This window comes from Apodemus sylvaticus, chromosome 8 (genome assembly GCF_947179515.1).
Source record: "Apodemus sylvaticus chromosome 8, mApoSyl1.1, whole genome shotgun sequence".
NCBI classification, from domain to species: Eukaryota; Metazoa; Chordata; class Mammalia; order Rodentia; family Muridae; genus Apodemus; species Apodemus sylvaticus.
The window spans coordinates 57,005,877-57,022,564 of NC_067479.1; the positions used below are offsets into that span (position 1 = coordinate 57,005,877).

At 53.3% G+C, this 16,688-nt stretch overlaps 3 protein-coding genes across 3 annotated transcripts; all 3 read right to left on the minus strand.

Annotated features, from left to right (window-relative positions):
* Positions 1 to 12: 12 nt before the first annotated feature.
* On the minus strand, positions 13 to 583 carry Hrurf (HR upstream open reading frame). Its single transcript, XM_052191003.1, has one exon. It carries the CDS (start codon positions 119 to 121, stop codon positions 17 to 19), a length of 105 nt encoding a protein of 34 aa, XP_052046963.1. The 5' UTR covers positions 122 to 583; the 3' UTR covers positions 13 to 16.
* Positions 169 to 2,828, minus strand: LOC127690684 (WAS/WASL-interacting protein family member 1-like). Its single transcript, XM_052190257.1, has 3 exons — positions 2,647 to 2,828; positions 2,047 to 2,149; positions 169 to 465 (listed from the first exon to the last, which is right to left on the minus strand). Exons 1-3 carry the CDS (start codon positions 2,820 to 2,822, stop codon positions 169 to 171), a joined length of 576 nt encoding a protein of 191 aa, XP_052046217.1. The 5' UTR covers positions 2,823 to 2,828.
* Positions 2,829 to 6,478: 3,650 nt separating this feature from the next.
* On the minus strand, positions 6,479 to 9,819 carry Reep4 (receptor accessory protein 4). The gene is made up of 8 exons (XM_052191002.1): positions 9,326 to 9,819; positions 8,517 to 8,589; positions 8,064 to 8,140; positions 7,848 to 7,968; positions 7,303 to 7,416; positions 6,995 to 7,130; positions 6,714 to 6,868; positions 6,479 to 6,626 (listed from the first exon to the last, which is right to left on the minus strand). Exons 1-8 carry the CDS (start codon positions 9,355 to 9,357, stop codon positions 6,561 to 6,563), a joined length of 774 nt encoding a protein of 257 aa, XP_052046962.1. The 5' UTR covers positions 9,358 to 9,819; the 3' UTR covers positions 6,479 to 6,560.
* Positions 9,820 to 16,688: the final 6,869 nt, after the last annotated feature.

A 16,688-nucleotide genomic window follows, 5' to 3' on the forward strand; every position in this document is an offset into this window, starting at 1 on the left:
GGGCGTCGGGGGCGCTCTAGGGCCGCAGGTTGGAGGGGTCGGACTCCGGGATTTGCAGGATGCGGCACACGGCGCGGATGGGCCGCACCAGCTTCTGGGCCGAGGTTGTGGGTTGCGCCATGGGACGCTGAGACTCCGTGCTGCGCTTTGGGGAGGGTCGAGCCGGGGCTAGGGAGCGGGTGTCCCCGAAGGGAAAGAAGGATCCGGGCCGGGGGGAGCGCGCGCCCCGGGTCGGAGATGGCTGAGTGGGGGGAAAGGCCGAGGGGCCGGGGAAGGGGGTCGTGCCTGGAAGTGGGGGGCCGATCCTGTGAGCCAGGAGCGAGGCACCAGCGAGGGCGCAGCACCGCGTAGCGCGGCTAATGGAGGGAGAGCGCAGCGGAGAGCGCAGCAGGACCTCTGATCGCCATCGCCAGACGCGCAACTGAGAGTGGGGAAGCTGCTCCGCCGGTTTCCTCCTCCAGCACCCTGCGGGAAACAGGAGCCCGTGATTCGGCGGCCCCGCCTGGGCCTGCCCCCTTCTGAGCCCCGGGGGCTTCCGCCAACGCCCCGGCGATGCCACCGGCTGCGCACGGGGAGAATGAGCCCTTTGTTCCCCCCTCCCCCCCCGCGGCACCCGGGCGCCTGCCGAGAGAGGCTCCCCTGGGGCAGTGTGCCAGCTTCCCAGCCGCCCCACCCTCCCGTGGGCCCGGCCCGGAGCCTGGCAGGCGGGCAGCACCCCCACTATAGGTGCCAAGCCCGGGAACTGGAGCAAAGGGCGGGAGGGGCCGGACCAGGCCAGGATGAGGCGGGGTGCCCCCCGGGGTGCTAGGGCGGGGCGGCAGGGAGGGGTCAGTGCCAGAGCTGGCAGGGGCAGTCGGGTTCTCACGGGTCAGTGATGGGTGCTGCGACCCACGCCAGCAGGCCCGTGCCTGCTGGACCACTCTCCCTGTCCTTTTCAGCTCTGGGCACACCCCCAATGGCTGGTGTCTTGCCTACATCATTCTTCATCATCACCCAGCTAAGCCACTCTTCATGATGTCCTGCCCAAGACCCTACCCGCATCCCTCTCTGGGCACAATGTTACAAAGCACGATGCTTCGGAATTCGGGAGGGCCTGACCTGACAGCTGGTCTGCTCCCTGGTCTAAGCGACTTGATTTCTACCAAGTGTCCCTGAGCAGTGAGGACACCGGAAGCATACGAGCATCGCAAGCTCCTCTTGGGTTGCCTGCTGGGCTGCCCCATGCTCAGTGTTCTTCGTGCTCCCAGGCCCAGCCTGGAGAGGAGCCCATGGGAGTGGCTCCTGCGAGGGAACATTGAGTAGGAGAGGAAATGGGCAAACAGGGCACCCTCCACCCGAGGAAGCATCCCTGCTCTTCTGCGGGGGTGGTTCCAGAGCGCACACACACACACAAACAGACAGATTCAGACACACACAGACAGATTCAGACACACACAGAAACCCACACGCCCAACGGGTGCTTCCCTTCCCTAAAGGCACCCACCTTCTGCCCCTCTTCTCCCCTACCTCCCGAGCCCAGTCTGAAACAGAAGCAGCCCCACTGACTCCCACATCGCTGTGGAAGGAGTGGATTTGGGTGGCCACAACCTGGTCCCAAGTCACTCCTCCATCTCTGAAGAAGAGGGGTTCATGAAGAGCTCAAGGTCTTTCACTTAAGGGACAGGAGGGAAGGCCAGAAGCCTTTCACCGACTGTTGAGAACAGGATAGGTGCTCTTGGGGGAGGAGGTCCCGACCTCACCAGCTGCTTGCTCCGACCTGGGCCTTGTTGATACAGATTCTCCTCAGTCCTCTCCTTCACAGAGCCCAAGTCTGTGGTGGGCAGGCTGGCAGGGCTTGTTTACGAGGCTGAGTTCCTCATACTCCTTTTCTTATCCACTCCCTTGGGGGTGGCCTGACCCTAGTTTGCTATGGGAACTGAATGAGGAGGGTCTAACAGGGACTGGAGCAGCAGGGGTCTAGCCTAGCTTCCGCCTCTCAGCCTGGCTCCAGGGCAAAGTGGTGGGGTGGCATGTGCCTGTGGTCCCAGTCTAAGTTCCCTGGCCTACCTTAGCAGAGGCTTGTGGGAGAGTCCTGTGGCTTGAGGCCTGGAAGTGGCCGGAATGGAAGCTCAGGTTGTCCAGAGTCCAGGGGCCTTGTGGCTGTCTTCCCCTAAGGTGACAGGGACTGTGTCAGGGGAGCTGAACAAACAGATGCCCACCCCCACACCTCCAGCCGCCATATCTGCCTGTCAGATTATATTGCCTGGACTAGACCAGAGCTCTCGGGATTGCCTTCTGGAATGCTGAGGGGGCAGTGGAGATGAAGGTGAGGAGAAGTACCACCCCACTCCACCACATTCCCCATCCGTGCCTTAGAGCCTATACCACAGGCCAGAGTCCTTGTGGCTGGCTGTGCTGTGCCTGAGGATGGAGCAAGGCTGAGGACATACACAAAAGACACAAACACAGGGGGGGAAATGCCACCCAGTGTGTGGTCACAAGACCAGACCATGGGCCTGGCACACTGACTAGCACCCCTAGACTCACATGGGCCCAGCCCTAGCCCATACCGACCCCTCACACACTGACACACATGCTGACACACACTCCTGCTGACAGGCACAGACTCACAGCCGGCTGCCCTCTCTCCACCCCAGAGCCCCTTACCTGGGCAAGCACAGTGCCCCCTCAGGCAGAGTAGCCCCCTGCCCAGGGGTGGGCAGCAGGCAGGGCGGGGGAAGGAGCCCCGGAGAGTCAGGCCAAGCTGCCACTAATCCGGGCGGGGAGAGGGGGGGCACCCACGTCAGAGCGGGGACTGCCGGGTGGAGGGCATCTGAGGACATCCCCTCCCACACACGCGGCCGTCTGGGCACCTAGCCCTGCTTCCCCAGCCCCTCCATCCTTCAGACAGCTGAGGCTGGCCTCCCCCCCACCCCACCCCCACCCCTGTGGCCATGCTCGGGTGGGGGACATGGGGAAGGGGGCATACCGGGAGAAATCTCCCAGGACCAGGGGGAGGGGACAGGGAAGGGAAGTGCAGAGATGCAGCTGGAGCCAGGAGGAAGCTTGGGGTAGATGCTATCCTTCCTGCTCGCCCACCCACCCACATCCTTGACCTAATTCCTCTTCTAGAGCCCTTCTTCTCTCTAGCCCTCCCCCACTGTCATCTAGCCTCCGTTGTGTTCCAGGCTGAGCTTGGGACCTGTGTGTGTAGCAATGCCAGCTCTGGCCCCAGCATCCCCCATCCCTAGGCACCAGCGGTGAGAGTCGCTTGTTAGTGGGTACCAATTCCAGATGCTGGGTGAAAAACAGCAACAAGAACCTAAGCAGTTACCCCCTGAAACCCCTACCTCAGCCTGGGCCAGGGCTGTGCGTGTGGGACCCAGAGGCTTAGGATGCTGCTGGAAGAGGCAGCTAAAAATAAAGCCACGGGATCCTGTATGCTGTCACAGAATCCAGAGAAGGGGAAAGTGACCAGGCTAATGAAGGGCCACAGGTCAGAGGGACAAGATGGAGTCAGAGGCAGAGGCTTAATAGGAGGTAAGAGGTGAGGCAGAGAGAGAAAGGACTGTGAGAAGGAAGTCCCGGCTGTCATGGTAACAGGCCAGGAAGACTAAGAAAATCTGAGGTGTGGGGGTGGGACCAGAACCCACAGAGGGTATGTGCTAGAAACTGATCTCTGGTGTCAGGTCCTCTCCACCCTTGATCCTACCTGGGGAAACCAGGTACACTGCTATCAAGTAGAAAGTTGGTGGTCCTTGGAAAGTAGCAACAAGACCAGATACCCTCCTTTAAAGAGGCCAGGTCAGAGCATCCGTGGTGGTTCAGAGACCTTCTCCAGGGAGAATAGTGCTGGTTGAAGGTGTCTGGGTAGTTCTCAGAGCTACTCTGAGGGGTGTCCAGGCACTCCCCAGTGCCCCAAGTCTCAGCTCACATTATACTCAACCAGAAATGCCCACTACCTGGACCCTCAACTCATTTCTTTCTCTGTGGCCTCAGGATACTTAATAATCATACCCAAGCCCTACCAGAGACACTGGTGTTTTTGATAGCTGTGTGGTGGAACTGAGGTGAAACAGGGCACAGACGCCAAAGCAGAAGTTCACTCCCACCCTGAAGAGGTATAAGATGTTTGATGTATGTGTTGGTTTAGTCTCTATCCTCCTTCAGGCCTCAGAGGTGTCAGGCCTTGAGCTGAGGCTGGGAGTCACACTCAGAGATATGATCGTGGTGACAAATGACTCCATGACTTCTAATCCTGTGCCGGGGAGTGAGAGAAGCCTCCCAGAGGAAGGGGTGACGTTTCAGCACAGAAGTTAGACGTCGTGTGATTCACCAACAAATCACACAGTTATAAAAATACCGAACCTTGGTTCAACCATGTAGTCTGGGGCTGGGATACAACAGTAAATTAAGACTGAAGTCTCGACAGAAGGAGAACAAAAACAGACCTGACACAGTCAAGATGGGAACAGAAGTCTCTCCATGAGCAGCAAGGCGAGGCAGAGGCATGTGCGCGTGGAGGGCTCTGAGGCAGATGGGCGAATTGGGGTGGGAGGAGGCGGCAGGACGGGGACAGGCAGAGGTGGGTTCTGCAGAGCCTGGGTGGCTCCAGCAGTCCTCCCAGGAGGACTAAGTGATCTGCCCACCTCTCAGGCAGCACCTCTATGGAGGAGAAAGCCATTTACCTGTAAGATGGGCAGCAGGCCCCTGTGAGAGAATTCAAAGAAACCGTCTCCATGAAATGCCCAGCACAAGGTCAGGCATGCAACAAATATTCCACACATGCCAGGTTCCTTCTCCCTGCCCCCCAGGCAAGGAACAGCCCATTTACTGAATAGTGATTAAGAACAACTCTGGAGCCAGACTGCCTGGTTCAGAGCCCAATCCTGCCACTTACTAGCTAGGCCACCTTGGGCAAATCATTTGCCCTTTGTGTGCCTGTGCGGGAAATGGGGATCATAATAATAGTAGCTACTTCCTTGTCTTCTCACCCCTACGGTATCTAGCAACACATCTTTTGAGTGAATTAATGAGGTGGTAAAAATCACCGACACATAGAGAGGGAATGCCATAGGGAAAAGCCTCTGAATCCCAATCCACGCAAGGCGAAATCAGCCACACCGATTAAGTGCCTTCCCTCCAATAAAGCCCGGATAATCCCTACACCAAGAGTTAATCCTCACAGGCCACTCCAATTCAGCAGCTCATATTTTCCCTCCAACCAGTACTCTTTACTCCGAAGTGGGAAGGAAGGACAGATGGGGTGGGAGGAGGGAGAAACCTGGGTACCACGTGACTCCTACTTTAGGGGCAGACGACCCAAAGATCAAAGGAATGAATTAAAGCCAATCCAGGCCAAGAGTCTGGGTCTCTGTGGATGAAGGAAAAGCATCAGAGAAGGGCCGTCTTTGGCTCTGCTGGGTTCTGCATCACTCCTTTGGCCTGCCCCATCTGCATCCAAGCCCCAGCAGGGTGAGGCTTTGGCTAGTCTCCGAGCCCCGCCCACCTTGACCTGAAAGGTGGGGGCAGCCTGGCCCTAGGCAGCTGCTGCCCTCTTGTGGCTTAGAGTGCAAATTCACCCTAATCTTGTCTACGGGGAAGAGTTTTCTCAACTGTGACCCCTCTAGGTTCATGGAAGCCCTAGCCGGCCTCCCCAGGTTTGCTCTGCAGTCTCTACAGGCTCTTCATACTTTTGCCTCTTCCTGTCAGGGCCAGTACTGACTCCTGACTCTGGTTTGAGACAGGGTCTCCGTAGTCTTAGCTGACCTATGGCTAGACCATGCTGGACTCGAACTCACAGACATCCTCCTGCACAGGGTCCCTAGGAGCAGCCATAAGCACACTTGCTGCCGGGGGCGGGGCACAGAGATCTGCCCGCAGTCTCTACACCCTTCACCAGAGCTGGCATGGAGCTGTCAGTTAGAATATGAAACGTGAAGAGACAAATCAGGAGAGGCCAAACACTGGTATTTATTTATAAAAATATTCACAAGTCTGACCACTCACCAACATGAAACACACAGCTAGGGTGCGCGCGCGCTTGCGTGCTCGTGCATACATACATACACACACACACACACACACCAGGCCCTGGAACAGGCTGTCAAGACACACACACACACACACACACACCAGGCCCTGGAACAGGCTGTCAAAGACAGACAGACAGACAGACAGACACACACACACACACACACACACACACACACCAGGCTGTCAAGACAGACAGACAGACAGACACACACACAGACACACACACACACACCAGGCCCTGGAACAGGCTGTCAAGTATTTTGAAGGACAAGAAGGAATGAACACAGTTGGTTGAACTTTTGGTTTCATCTGTAGGGACTTGTGGGGCTCAGATCCCGTGTCTGGGAAAGTATAAGGCAGAGGAAGGCAATAAATAGGCCCTGGGCCTGGCCTGCTTTGGTACAGTGAGTGCATCCCTGTGCAGGGTACCACACCATGTGCCCCTTAGGCACAAGCCTCAGGCAGGAGCAGAGCGCAGGGAGCTGATGTAGCAGCTAAAGGTCCCCGGCTGGCTCCAGAGGTGAGGTGGCCTGAATCTGCAGACTCTAGCTGTCCATGTCTGAGGGCATGGCCTTTTTCCGGGTTCGGACCTTCAGGGAGCGTGAGGTGCCCTTGGGGAGAGAAACCAATATACCATGAGCGGTGTGGGCATGGTGGCTCCCTCCACCTCCCTCACATCGTCCCTCCAACACGCTCACCTCTCGAGACAATGGCTTCCTCTTGACCACCCGAAGGCTCTGGCTGCGGCTCAGAGGCTTCTCTCGGGGCCGAGCGGGTGGCTGGGGGGCTATCTCATTGTCTGACCAGCACTCATCCTCTGTGTCACTGTCCTGCAGGCCGCCTGGCCGGTACCCTGTCAAAGAGGGGCCGGCAGGGCAGAGCTCAACAATTAGACAAGCCTGGGGTCACGCCCAGCTTCCCACTGGTCCTCAGAGAGGCTCACCTCCCCAGGTCAGCCTTCCCTCCCTTTTCCACTTACCAATAGGGGGTCTGCGCCGGGGTACCTGGTCTTCCAGGTAGAGGGGATCTTGGTAGGTGGGGGCAGGGGTGTCAGGGATAGAGCGCAGGTCTTGCATTGAGAAGCTCCGCAGTCTTCCGGCTAGAGCGCCTTGACTCTAGGAGGTGAGGGAAGGGAGCCACTGTTAATTGCAGAGGCGGGCAAGGGGAAGGGCTTTAACAGGGAAGCTGCCCTTCAGCTAAGCACTGGGGCACAAAATTCAGAACTGAGACACTGGGAGCTCGGGGAGGGGGGGGTGCTGTGAGGTGAGCACTGGGGCCCCTGAGTACCTTGGTAGCAGCCTGCACAGCGGCAGAGGCAGCGATGTTGAGGCTCCGCTTCCCAAAACTGAGCATGGTCTCGTAGCTGCGCTCCTTCGCCTGCACAATACACGCGTCGATTTCCTGCAGACCCAGGGCGGAGAGCTCAGATCAATAAAAGAAGCCACCGTCTCTGCAGACCCCAAGAAACCTCTGGTTGTCATAATCCCATGGGCCCTACCTAGGACCCAGGAGCCACAGACACAGGTTCAGAACAACAATTGAGAGCAGGACTTTCCAACTACACACCCACTCTACAACTTAGTGGGTGTCCCTTCCATTCTTCCATGCCCGTGTCAACTTCCTGCTGGTTTGTCACACCCCTAAAGGGCATCCGTATGTATCATCCAGGTGGATGGGGAAGGCCAACCCCTATCCCAGTCCCACAGCAAAACTATAGAGGGACAGGAAATAAGACCCGGGCACCTCTGGCTCCCTGAACCTGAGATACGGGACTTTCTCTCACGCTTCCCTGACACACCCTCCTCTGTTTCTGCTATCTCCCTCAGGGGTACCTTCTCATGGCGGGATAGGGACGGGTGGACAAACTTTCGGTAAAGCAGGCTGGCCCCCTTGGTGTAAGGTGAGAGCAGCCACAGCACGAAAGCCATCTTGATCTCATAATAAAACGGGAACCTGTGTAAGCAAGGGGAGGGGTTAGCGTGAGCCGCCAGATGCCCGGTAGTGGGTGGGCCTTCCCAACCCATAGCCTGCCAATCCTTGTGTCAAACCAGGAAATGAAGATGTCCGTGAAGGTTTCTGCTGCCATGAAGATTGCAAAGACAATCCAGTACATCATCCACCGGACCTGCGGGTCAGAGTGCACAGAGCTCAGCTTGGGAGCCTGAGGTGCCAGGGCCCGCCTCCAACTAGCCCAACCCAGAGATTCCTCAAAGCCAGTCCCACTGCATTGCTGGCCACATTTTTCCCACATCTACTTAGACAGGAGCCCCTGAGAAACTGCCTTTTGTCCCCAGCATGCTTCGCCCACGAGATCCACCATGGTCACATTAACGGCTGGCCTTCCTTCCTCTTGACCATTCTACTCAAGGTCGGTTCCACCCTCGAGCCCCTGGAGTCTGACAGGCCAGGCCGGCCCAGGCCCTCCAGCATCACCAAGTCCCACCACCTCCCTGACCACTCCTCAGGGCTGTCTGTCATCCACCTGCTGTCTTTGCACTCACATATTCTCGAATGTTCTTGCTCTTCACAGCCTTGTAGGAAGCATATGCGGGATACAGCATGCCAAATACGAGCCTGGAACAGCAGCCACAGGACGTGTGAGGGGCACCATGCCCCACCCTCTCCCTGCCTGCAGGTGGCTGCTCCCCCTGACCTGGGTGCGAGGTGGCAGTGCCTGCCCTGTTTTTCCCGCTTGGCTTGCACAACCCTGGGTGCCTGAGTCAGTGCCCGGGAGGCTGCCTCCCCACCCCGGCTGTTTACAAACATCCCAAGCCTGCCCAGGCCTGCGCTGGTGGCCCATGGGTACAGGACAGACTGAGAACACACAACATGGTGGGTGAGAACACTAGGCTGTCCCCTCCCACAACACGTAATCAGGCCCAGGGCCACCAGTGTGCAGTGAGGGACATTTGAGCTAGGTTGTTGGAAGAGCCAAAAGTAAGGTGCAGACTGCAGCTGAAGCTAGGGTGGTGGGTCATGTGGCTGCTCAGATGAGAAGGAGGCACCTGGATCCTCCGCCCACTGCAGCACCTGATCACCTTCTCACAGGACTGTGGGTAAAAGCCCTAAGCCCTAGCAGCACCTGTCTGCAGGAAGGGTCTCTGTCAGGCCAGAAGGTTGCAGGGTGGAAACAAGGTGTGCGGTGACCAGGTCCCACTTCAGACCTCCAGGACCGTTAAGTGTGTGCTGGGGGAACGGGTTCATGAACTTCAAAAAATTCCCTTCTTTACAAACGTTCCCAGTTTCCACCCAAAGGCAGGTTGACATCCTGGGATAAGGGGAGAGGGGATCTCACAGTGGCCATACTCACACCACCAGCCGACAGATCATCCAGGACACCATCCTGACAGCCTAGGGGATGACCCCAAGAGACAACCGGAGGGACCCTCACTCAGGAGCTGGGACTAGAGGCCGAGTGGTGCTGCAGTACACTTCTCCCTCGGTGTAGGCGGAGATCACCACCCCCTGACTCCGACCCCCGAACCAGGAGAACCCGGAACCAGTGGACGGAGGGCCTCGCCGAGGAAGCCGCCTTAGAAACCGAGGCGGGAGGGCACGTTCCTCCGCCCCGCCGAATCCTGGTGGCTCAGTCCCACAATTCCTGCCGCGGAGAACCGTTCGTCCCCCGTCGAGGGCGCCGCTGGTAGTCTCGGGTCCGGGTGGCAGGCCGGACCTCCGCTCTCACGGACCTCCGGGGTCTCCGAGCGTCCGACCACCTGCACCGGTGTCGGGGCGGAGTTTGTAACTCACTTGAAAGTTGCACGGAACCAGGTCCTACCCAACCCCAGAGCTCAAGCTCGAGGCGCAGGCGCAATGAAGCCTTCAGAGGGGCGGGACGAGGTCAGGGAGACAAAAGGCCCGTCTCTTAAAGCGGCGATGCTCCTCGCACTTTGGAGGTGGGGCCGCCGGTCAAATAGTCTTCCAGATCTGAAAGGTTAGCAGGTGGAAAGATAGGAACAAAAACAACCCGGACTCCTAGCTAAGTGTGGTGGCGCACACACGAGTCTCTGAGGTTGAGACAGGAGAATTACCAGTCCAGGCTAGATTACAGGTGTATCAATACACTGTCGCAAACAAAGGACAGGAGAGGAAATTCTCCCGATGCCTTTTTATCATTTCTTCATCTCGGTAAAATGGGATAGAGAATGAAATGAGCACTTGGCTGATCTGATCCTAGCTTCCCAGACGTCCAGCTGACCATGATAGAAAGGAGGGAAGAGTGGGGTCGGAGAATCACCCTCCTGACAGCTTCAGGACTCCTCTTGTTTCTAAAGCATCTTTCCACGATCCATATACCCGGGCAGTCTGACCCCAATGTCTTGGAGACTGAGAAAAGATCTAGGCTCAGTCCGGATCTTCTTTCCTAGAATTTTAAAATCTCACCTGTTTCTGAGACAGGAATACAAATATCCCAGAAAATCCTAAAATCAACACACTGGCTGTTTTGTGCTTGTTGATGTTGTGGTTGTGTGAAATGATGGGATTGTTGTAGCTTCTTCTTATAAGGTTGGCCACACTGGTGAGCTATAACATTTGACAAACTTGGATATATCATTACTGTTGTTGTCGTCATTGTCCTCATCATCGACAATGTCGTTATTATTACTACCTTAGTTTCTGTTTCTTCTTCTTCTTCTTCTTCTTCTTCTTCTTCTTCTTCTTCTTCTTCTTCTTCTTCTTCTTCTTCCTTCCTTCCTTCCTTCCTTCCTTCCTTCCTTTCTCTTCCTCTTCCTTCCTCTTCCTCTTCCTTTTCCTTCTCCTCCTCCTCCTCCTTCTTCTTTATCACCTTAGCTTTTTTAAGACAGTGTTTCTCTTTGTACCCCTGGCTATCCTGGAACTCTTACCTGTAGATCAGGCTGGCCTTGAACTCAGAGATCTACCTGCCTCTGCCATTCAAGTGCTAGGATTAAAGGTGTGCACTGCCACCACCCAATCCCCCCCAAATCTATTTTCAATAAAAGAAAAACATGTGTGTGTGTGTGTGCATGCGCGCGTGGTACATACACACACATCAAAACCCAAAAAACCAAACAGAACCATGGAGTCTGATTTTTTGGCCAACTTCTCCTGAGCATGAGACTGACCCTGGAGTATAATTGATATACACAGCGTGACTCCATTGGAGAAGACTGTTGGGAACCAGAGAGCTTGGCTCAACGCCCCCAGCTGAGCTGTTTGCACAGGTTTCTTGAGAGCAAAACATCCCGTGGCTTAGCTTGATTCCTGCCTTCCCGCCCCAGTGTGGTACGGACTTCCCAGGTGCCTGACCTATGACTATAGTTGTTTTTTCCTGTTCCCTTCCCTGGCCTCTAGTATATATATTGCTGGTCTCTTAGTATAGCTTTGGCATTCTTCTTGCAGAATGACCCGTGTCTGTGTTTTTTGTTAATCCCCCAGGCCTATGCCCGATACTCGGTACCATGGCAGCTCGGGCGCTGTCAGAAGACTAATTTCCCTCCCCCAGTAGATATCAGATTCTATCAGAGTAGCTTCATGGCTAGGGATGAGCTTTGTGCCCACCTCCCCTCCTCTGTGCTGACATTTGTGTCTGGATTGAGGCTGTGCACACCGTGTGCACGCTGTCACGGTCCCAGAATCCATGTGTGCATCCGCCCATTGGGTTTGGAAAAGGCTGTCTCCATGGAGGCCTCCACCACCTCTGCTTCTTACAATCTATTTCCACTTTTGCAGAGATCCCGGAGTCTGGAAGGGAGGGCGGGCTGGGAGATATCCTGTTTAGGTCTGAAGGCTCTGAAGTCACTCAGTCTCTTTATGTTGTCCAACTGTGGGTCTCTGTCAACTATGTGCTGCAAGGGGGAGCTTCTCCGGTTTACCCGTGGTCTTAATCTTTGCAAAGATCTTTAAAAGAAAAAGAAAGATGTTCTCAGGGGTCTGGAGAGATGACTCAGCTGTTAAGAGCACTGACTACTCTTCCAGAGGACCTGGGTTCAGTTCCCAGCACCGCACATGGCGGCTCACAGCTGTCTATAGTGCTAATTCTAGGGGATCTCGCACCTTCAGACACAAATGAAGGCAAAACACCAATGCACATGAAATAAAAGTAAATAAATCCTTTAAAAGAAAAAAAGAAGCATGCGTTTGAAGTAAATGGCCCACTGTTACCAAACAGGATACAGTGCTGGTCCTAGTGGCTAAATGTGTGGGATGGTCAATTCTCTTATCGACAGCAGTCAGCTACAAGTGGCCTTAGCAGGGTCACACACCTAAAGAATTTAACTCTGGTAAGGTGAATACTCCTATAAGAGGGGAGGAGGCTACAAAAGAGAAAGACTGTTTTTTGGATTTGTTTTTTGTTTTTTTTACACGTGGGTTTTTTTTTCTTTGTGACCTCTGCCCTCTGTCTCAGTTGCTCCATCTGAGACTAGGGAGCTCAGTACACCCCTCAACACACACACATCTTGAGGTAAGTATGCAAGCCAAGCTACCCCAGGGCTGTGGGGGTGGAAGCAGGGGCAGTTACTGCCTTTTATTAGAGCGCAGTTAACGCCCACCATCTATGAGGATGGAATTGGTAATGATGGGAGCCAGGGAAAGGAGGCTTCTTGGGAATAAACAAACACATGGTGATTATGCAGTCTTAATTATTATCATCAATTTTATTAGTATTGCTGGATGTGGGAGCCAGCAATGAAACCTGCCCACAGGAGAAACTCCCCCATGCCTCACGGCTCCCTGGATCCTACCACTCCTCCCCCCATACTTTTTTGGAGAAGCAAGAAACACCCAAGGCCTTGAGGATTCCATTAAGAAGGTCCCAGACACATCATTCATTTTAAAAGCCATCATATATATATATATATATATATATATATATATATATATATATATGTATATATATACATATATATACATATAGATAGAGAGAGATGGATAGAGATAGAGATAGAGAGATAGATGTAGAGATATGGAGATATAGAGATATAGAGATATAGAGATGATATATAGATGGGGTCCTATGTAGTCGAGGTATGGCCTTGATCTTCCTGTGTCTTCTTCCTAAAGGCTGGCATTACAGGCACATGTCACCATGATGTTTGGTTCATGCAATGTTAGGGCTTCATCTAGAAAAGCACTGATCAGATCGATATATATATATACACACACATACATATCCATATCCATATACATGTGTATATGTATAAATGTTTTGCCTGCAAGTATGTGCTTACAGAAGCCAGAGAGGCTGTCAGATCAACTCTGGCACTGGTGATACAGGTGCTGTTAGCCTCCATGTAGGACAGCCAGTGCTCGTAACTGCTGAGCCATCTCTCTGGCATCTCAGATCAGATTCTTTAGGCAGGTATGATGGCATACCTCTTTAACCCCAGCACTTAGGAGGCAGATGCAGGCAGATCTCTGTGGGTTTGAAACCAACCTAGTCTACATGTTAAGTTCCAGGACCTCCAGGACTACATAGGGAGACCCTGTCTCAAAAACATCAAACAAAAAGTATTCTGTATACCCTTGAAGGCAGACAGACACAACTGACAGGACCAACTTGGGAAGTGTAGAGAACTGTAAAGGAAGGACAAGAAAACCCACCATCTGGGAGCTCCAGGGGATTCCAAGTCCCTTGGCATGCCCACCCACTGGTTGACTCTAAAACCTCTCCCCTGACTCCAGCATCCCAGTATTATGTGTGATGCATGTGTGTGTGTGTGTGTGTGTGTGTGCCTGTGTGTGTGTGAGCAGTCAGGGGACTTGTGAAGGATGTCTTTCTCAATTGTTTCTCTACATTTATTTCTTGTTTGCTTGTTTAAGACAGGGCCTAACTGTGTAGGTTGGCCTGGCCTAAAACTTCCAGAAATCTGCCTATCTCTGCCTAGTGAATGCCAGGATTAAATGCATGGGCCACTTATTTGTTTGTTTGTTTGTTTTGAGATAAGGTCACTCGCTGTTGCTGGAGCTCACTATTTAAGGGGGACTGGTTGGTCGTTAAACCCCTAGGATCCGTCTCCAATCCGCTAGCGCCAGCATCACCTGGATGTGCCCATGCCTGGTTTTTACCCAGCTGTTAGGGACCCAAACTCAGACCCTTGTGTTTGTGCAGCAGGTGCTTTACCCCCAGGCCATCTCCCCAAGCCAACTGAAGCCTTGTTTTAAGCTGGGTGTGGTGATACCTGCCTGTAATCCAAACATTTTGGAGGCTGAGGCAGGAAGATTTGATTGCAAGGGTGACCTGGGAGAAAAAAAAGAAAGAAAGAGGGGGAGAGGCTGGTGAGATGGCTCAGCCGTTAAGAGCACCGACTGCTCTTCTAGAGGTCATGAGTTCAAATCCCAGCAACCACATGGTGGCTCACAACCATCAGTAATGAGAAACAACAGCAACAATAAAATCTTTGGTCTGGAGTTTGTGGGGGGCCAGAGCAAGAGGGAGAAGGGAAGGGGAAAGAAAGAAAGACAGAAAGACAGAAAGAAAGAACAAAACAGTTTCCTTGTTTTTATTCATTGGAAAGAATAAAGAATAAAGAGCTTAGCACTTGCCTGCCCACTCTGAGCTCTCCCAGCTGGGACCGTCTCACCCACAGAGAGACTCCTGGCCATGATGCCTATGCTTGGGAAAGTTAAAGGACAAGAAGTCAGAGGTCTGATGCTGGGAGCAGGGCTCCTCACGGGGGAGTGGGAGGCTGGCAGCCAAGTGTCACCCTCCTAAGCTTTGACAGAGGAAACAGACTCTGGCTCTTGTAGCCTTTGGCCCTGAACTGTTGACACAGTCATCCAGTCACCCCGAGTTGCTAAGCAGCTCCACGGACTCATGGCTGACCCTCTCAGGCAGGTGACCAGGCAGCCAGGCCACAGAAAGCCTGGCATCCGAGGTTTGATGGAGAGAATGTCTCTCTCTACTGAAGGGAGTGACTTGTTCGGATCAATGTTTATCTTGCAACTGGGCAACAGACGGCCAAGGTGTCTGGGAGACTAAAGCCAGCTCCCTTGGCAACCTCAGTGGGTACGGCTGGGGATTAGCCGTGTTGGTATAGTGCTTGCCTGATATACATAAAGTCCGAAGCTCAGTACCCAGCACCACAGAAAAGTGGCATGGTAGCATACAGCTGTAATCTCAGCATTTGGAAATTGGGGGCAAGAGTTATCAAAAGTTCAGAGTTATCCTTGACTACGCAGTGAGTTTACACAAGGCCAGCCTGGGCTATATGAGACAATCCCAAAGGAAGGAATGAGGGAGAAAAGCAGTCTTGGGATTGGGTAGAGAGGATTCGAGGATGTCTGCTCTGCCACATGCACTTATAATGTGTTTGGAGCAGAAACCTACACCTGTCCCTTACTGCAATCTGTGGCCAGGGACAGTGGGGAGGGCCAGGTGTCTGAAGCCACAAACGGGAGTTAGGGGGCAGGAACTCTGAGACTGCAGGTGGTGGGAGAACCCTCACTGTTAGAGAGCATTTGTAACTGAGGAGTGCCTGTCTCTCACTCTCATGAACTCTCTGCTTGGAGTCACTCCATCTTAAATACAATCCTGCAGAGCAGCATAGCCCGTGTACCAGGCACAGTCTTCAAGGGGACCACACATATCTGTGTTTAATGCACTTAAATCTCCTGAGGGGTGATAAGGTGGGCCTAATAATGCTCTAGTCTATCCCATGATAGATGACCCTGCTGATTAGGTGTCATTAGATCTGCTTCGCAGATAAGGAAACTGAGAGGCAAAGTACCATATATGCAAATTAAGTGTCTGAATGCCATTCACTGCTTTTCCTCAGTAAGTGAAATGAATCAGGACTCTACAAAATAGGTTTGCTAATCTGCTCTGCAGGATTTGAGGTTCAGAGAAATTAGTTGGCATCAAGCAAAGTAATCAAGCTGACCTCTGGTCATGTGTGGTCCAGACTGGAGTTCAGAGCGTGGGGTTTGTACACATCCTGGAGTTCTCAGACCTGATCTCTTCCTTTGTGATACATCAGTGGTATGTGATACACATGGACATCATGCGAATGGGAATTAAAACGGTAGTGGCAGTCTGCATAGGAATGGCCTCCTCAGGCTCCTCCCATCTATTTGAATGCTAGTGCCCCCAAAGAAGGGCACTACTTGAGAAGGACTAAGAGGTGTGGCCTTATTGGAGTAGGCGTGTCCTAAGTAGAGAAAGTGTGTCACTGGGGAGTGGGCTTTGAGGTTTCAAAAGCCCAAGCTAGGCCCAGTGTCACTCTCTGTTCCTGTTGCCTGCAGATCTGTACCATGTCTTTCTGTGTGCTGCCATTTGCCACCACACTGACAACGGACCAAACCTCTGAAACTATAAGCAAACCCCAATCAGATATTTTCTAAGACTTGCTACATTCATGGTGTCTCTTTACAGCAATAGAAACCCTAAGATAGACATATATATATATATATGACATGTGAGAAACAAAAGGAGCCCTGGAGAACAGATGAGGAAGAGAAGGGAAGAGGCCTGTGTGTGTGTGTGTGTATGTGTATGGTTATAGTGTGTATGTGTGTGTATGGTTGTAGTGTGTGTGTGTGGTTATATGGTTGTATGTGTGTGTATATGGTTGTAGTGTGTGTGGGTGGTTATATGGTTGTGTGTGTGTGTATGGTTGTAGTGTGTGTGTTTGGTTATATGGTTATATGGTTGTGTGTGTGTGTGTATCCACACACACCAGCATCCTCTCCTGGGATTGTTGGCACAGCTACCA

Excerpts from the sequence above, each read along its gene's own strand:
- Hrurf (XM_052191003.1), bottom strand. The coding sequence starts at position 121 with ATGGCGCAACCCACAACCTCGGCCCAGAAGCTGGTGCGGCCCATCCGC.
- LOC127690684 (XM_052190257.1), bottom strand. The coding sequence starts at position 2,822 with ATGTCCTCAGATGCCCTCCACCCGGCAGTCCCCGCTCTGACGTGGGTG. Across the intron at positions 2,150-2,646 it reads GGGGCACTGTGCTTGCCCAG|GGGAAGACAGCCACAAGGCC; the intron begins GTAAGGGGCTCT and ends CTGTCACCTTAG. Across the intron at positions 466-2,046 it reads TCCCACAAGCCTCTGCTAAG|GGTGCTGGAGGAGGAAACCG; the intron begins GTAGGCCAGGGA and ends TGTTTCCCGCAG.
- Reep4 (XM_052191002.1), bottom strand. The coding sequence starts at position 9,357 with ATGGTGTCCTGGATGATCTGTCGGCTGGTGGT. Across the intron at positions 8,590-9,325 it reads ATGATCTGTCGGCTGGTGGT|GCTCGTATTTGGCATGCTGT; the intron begins GTGAGTATGGCC and ends CTGCTGTTCCAG. Across the intron at positions 6,869-6,994 it reads CCGGCGCAGACCCCCTATTG|GGTACCGGCCAGGCGGCCTG; the intron begins GTAAGTGGAAAA and ends CCTCTTTGACAG.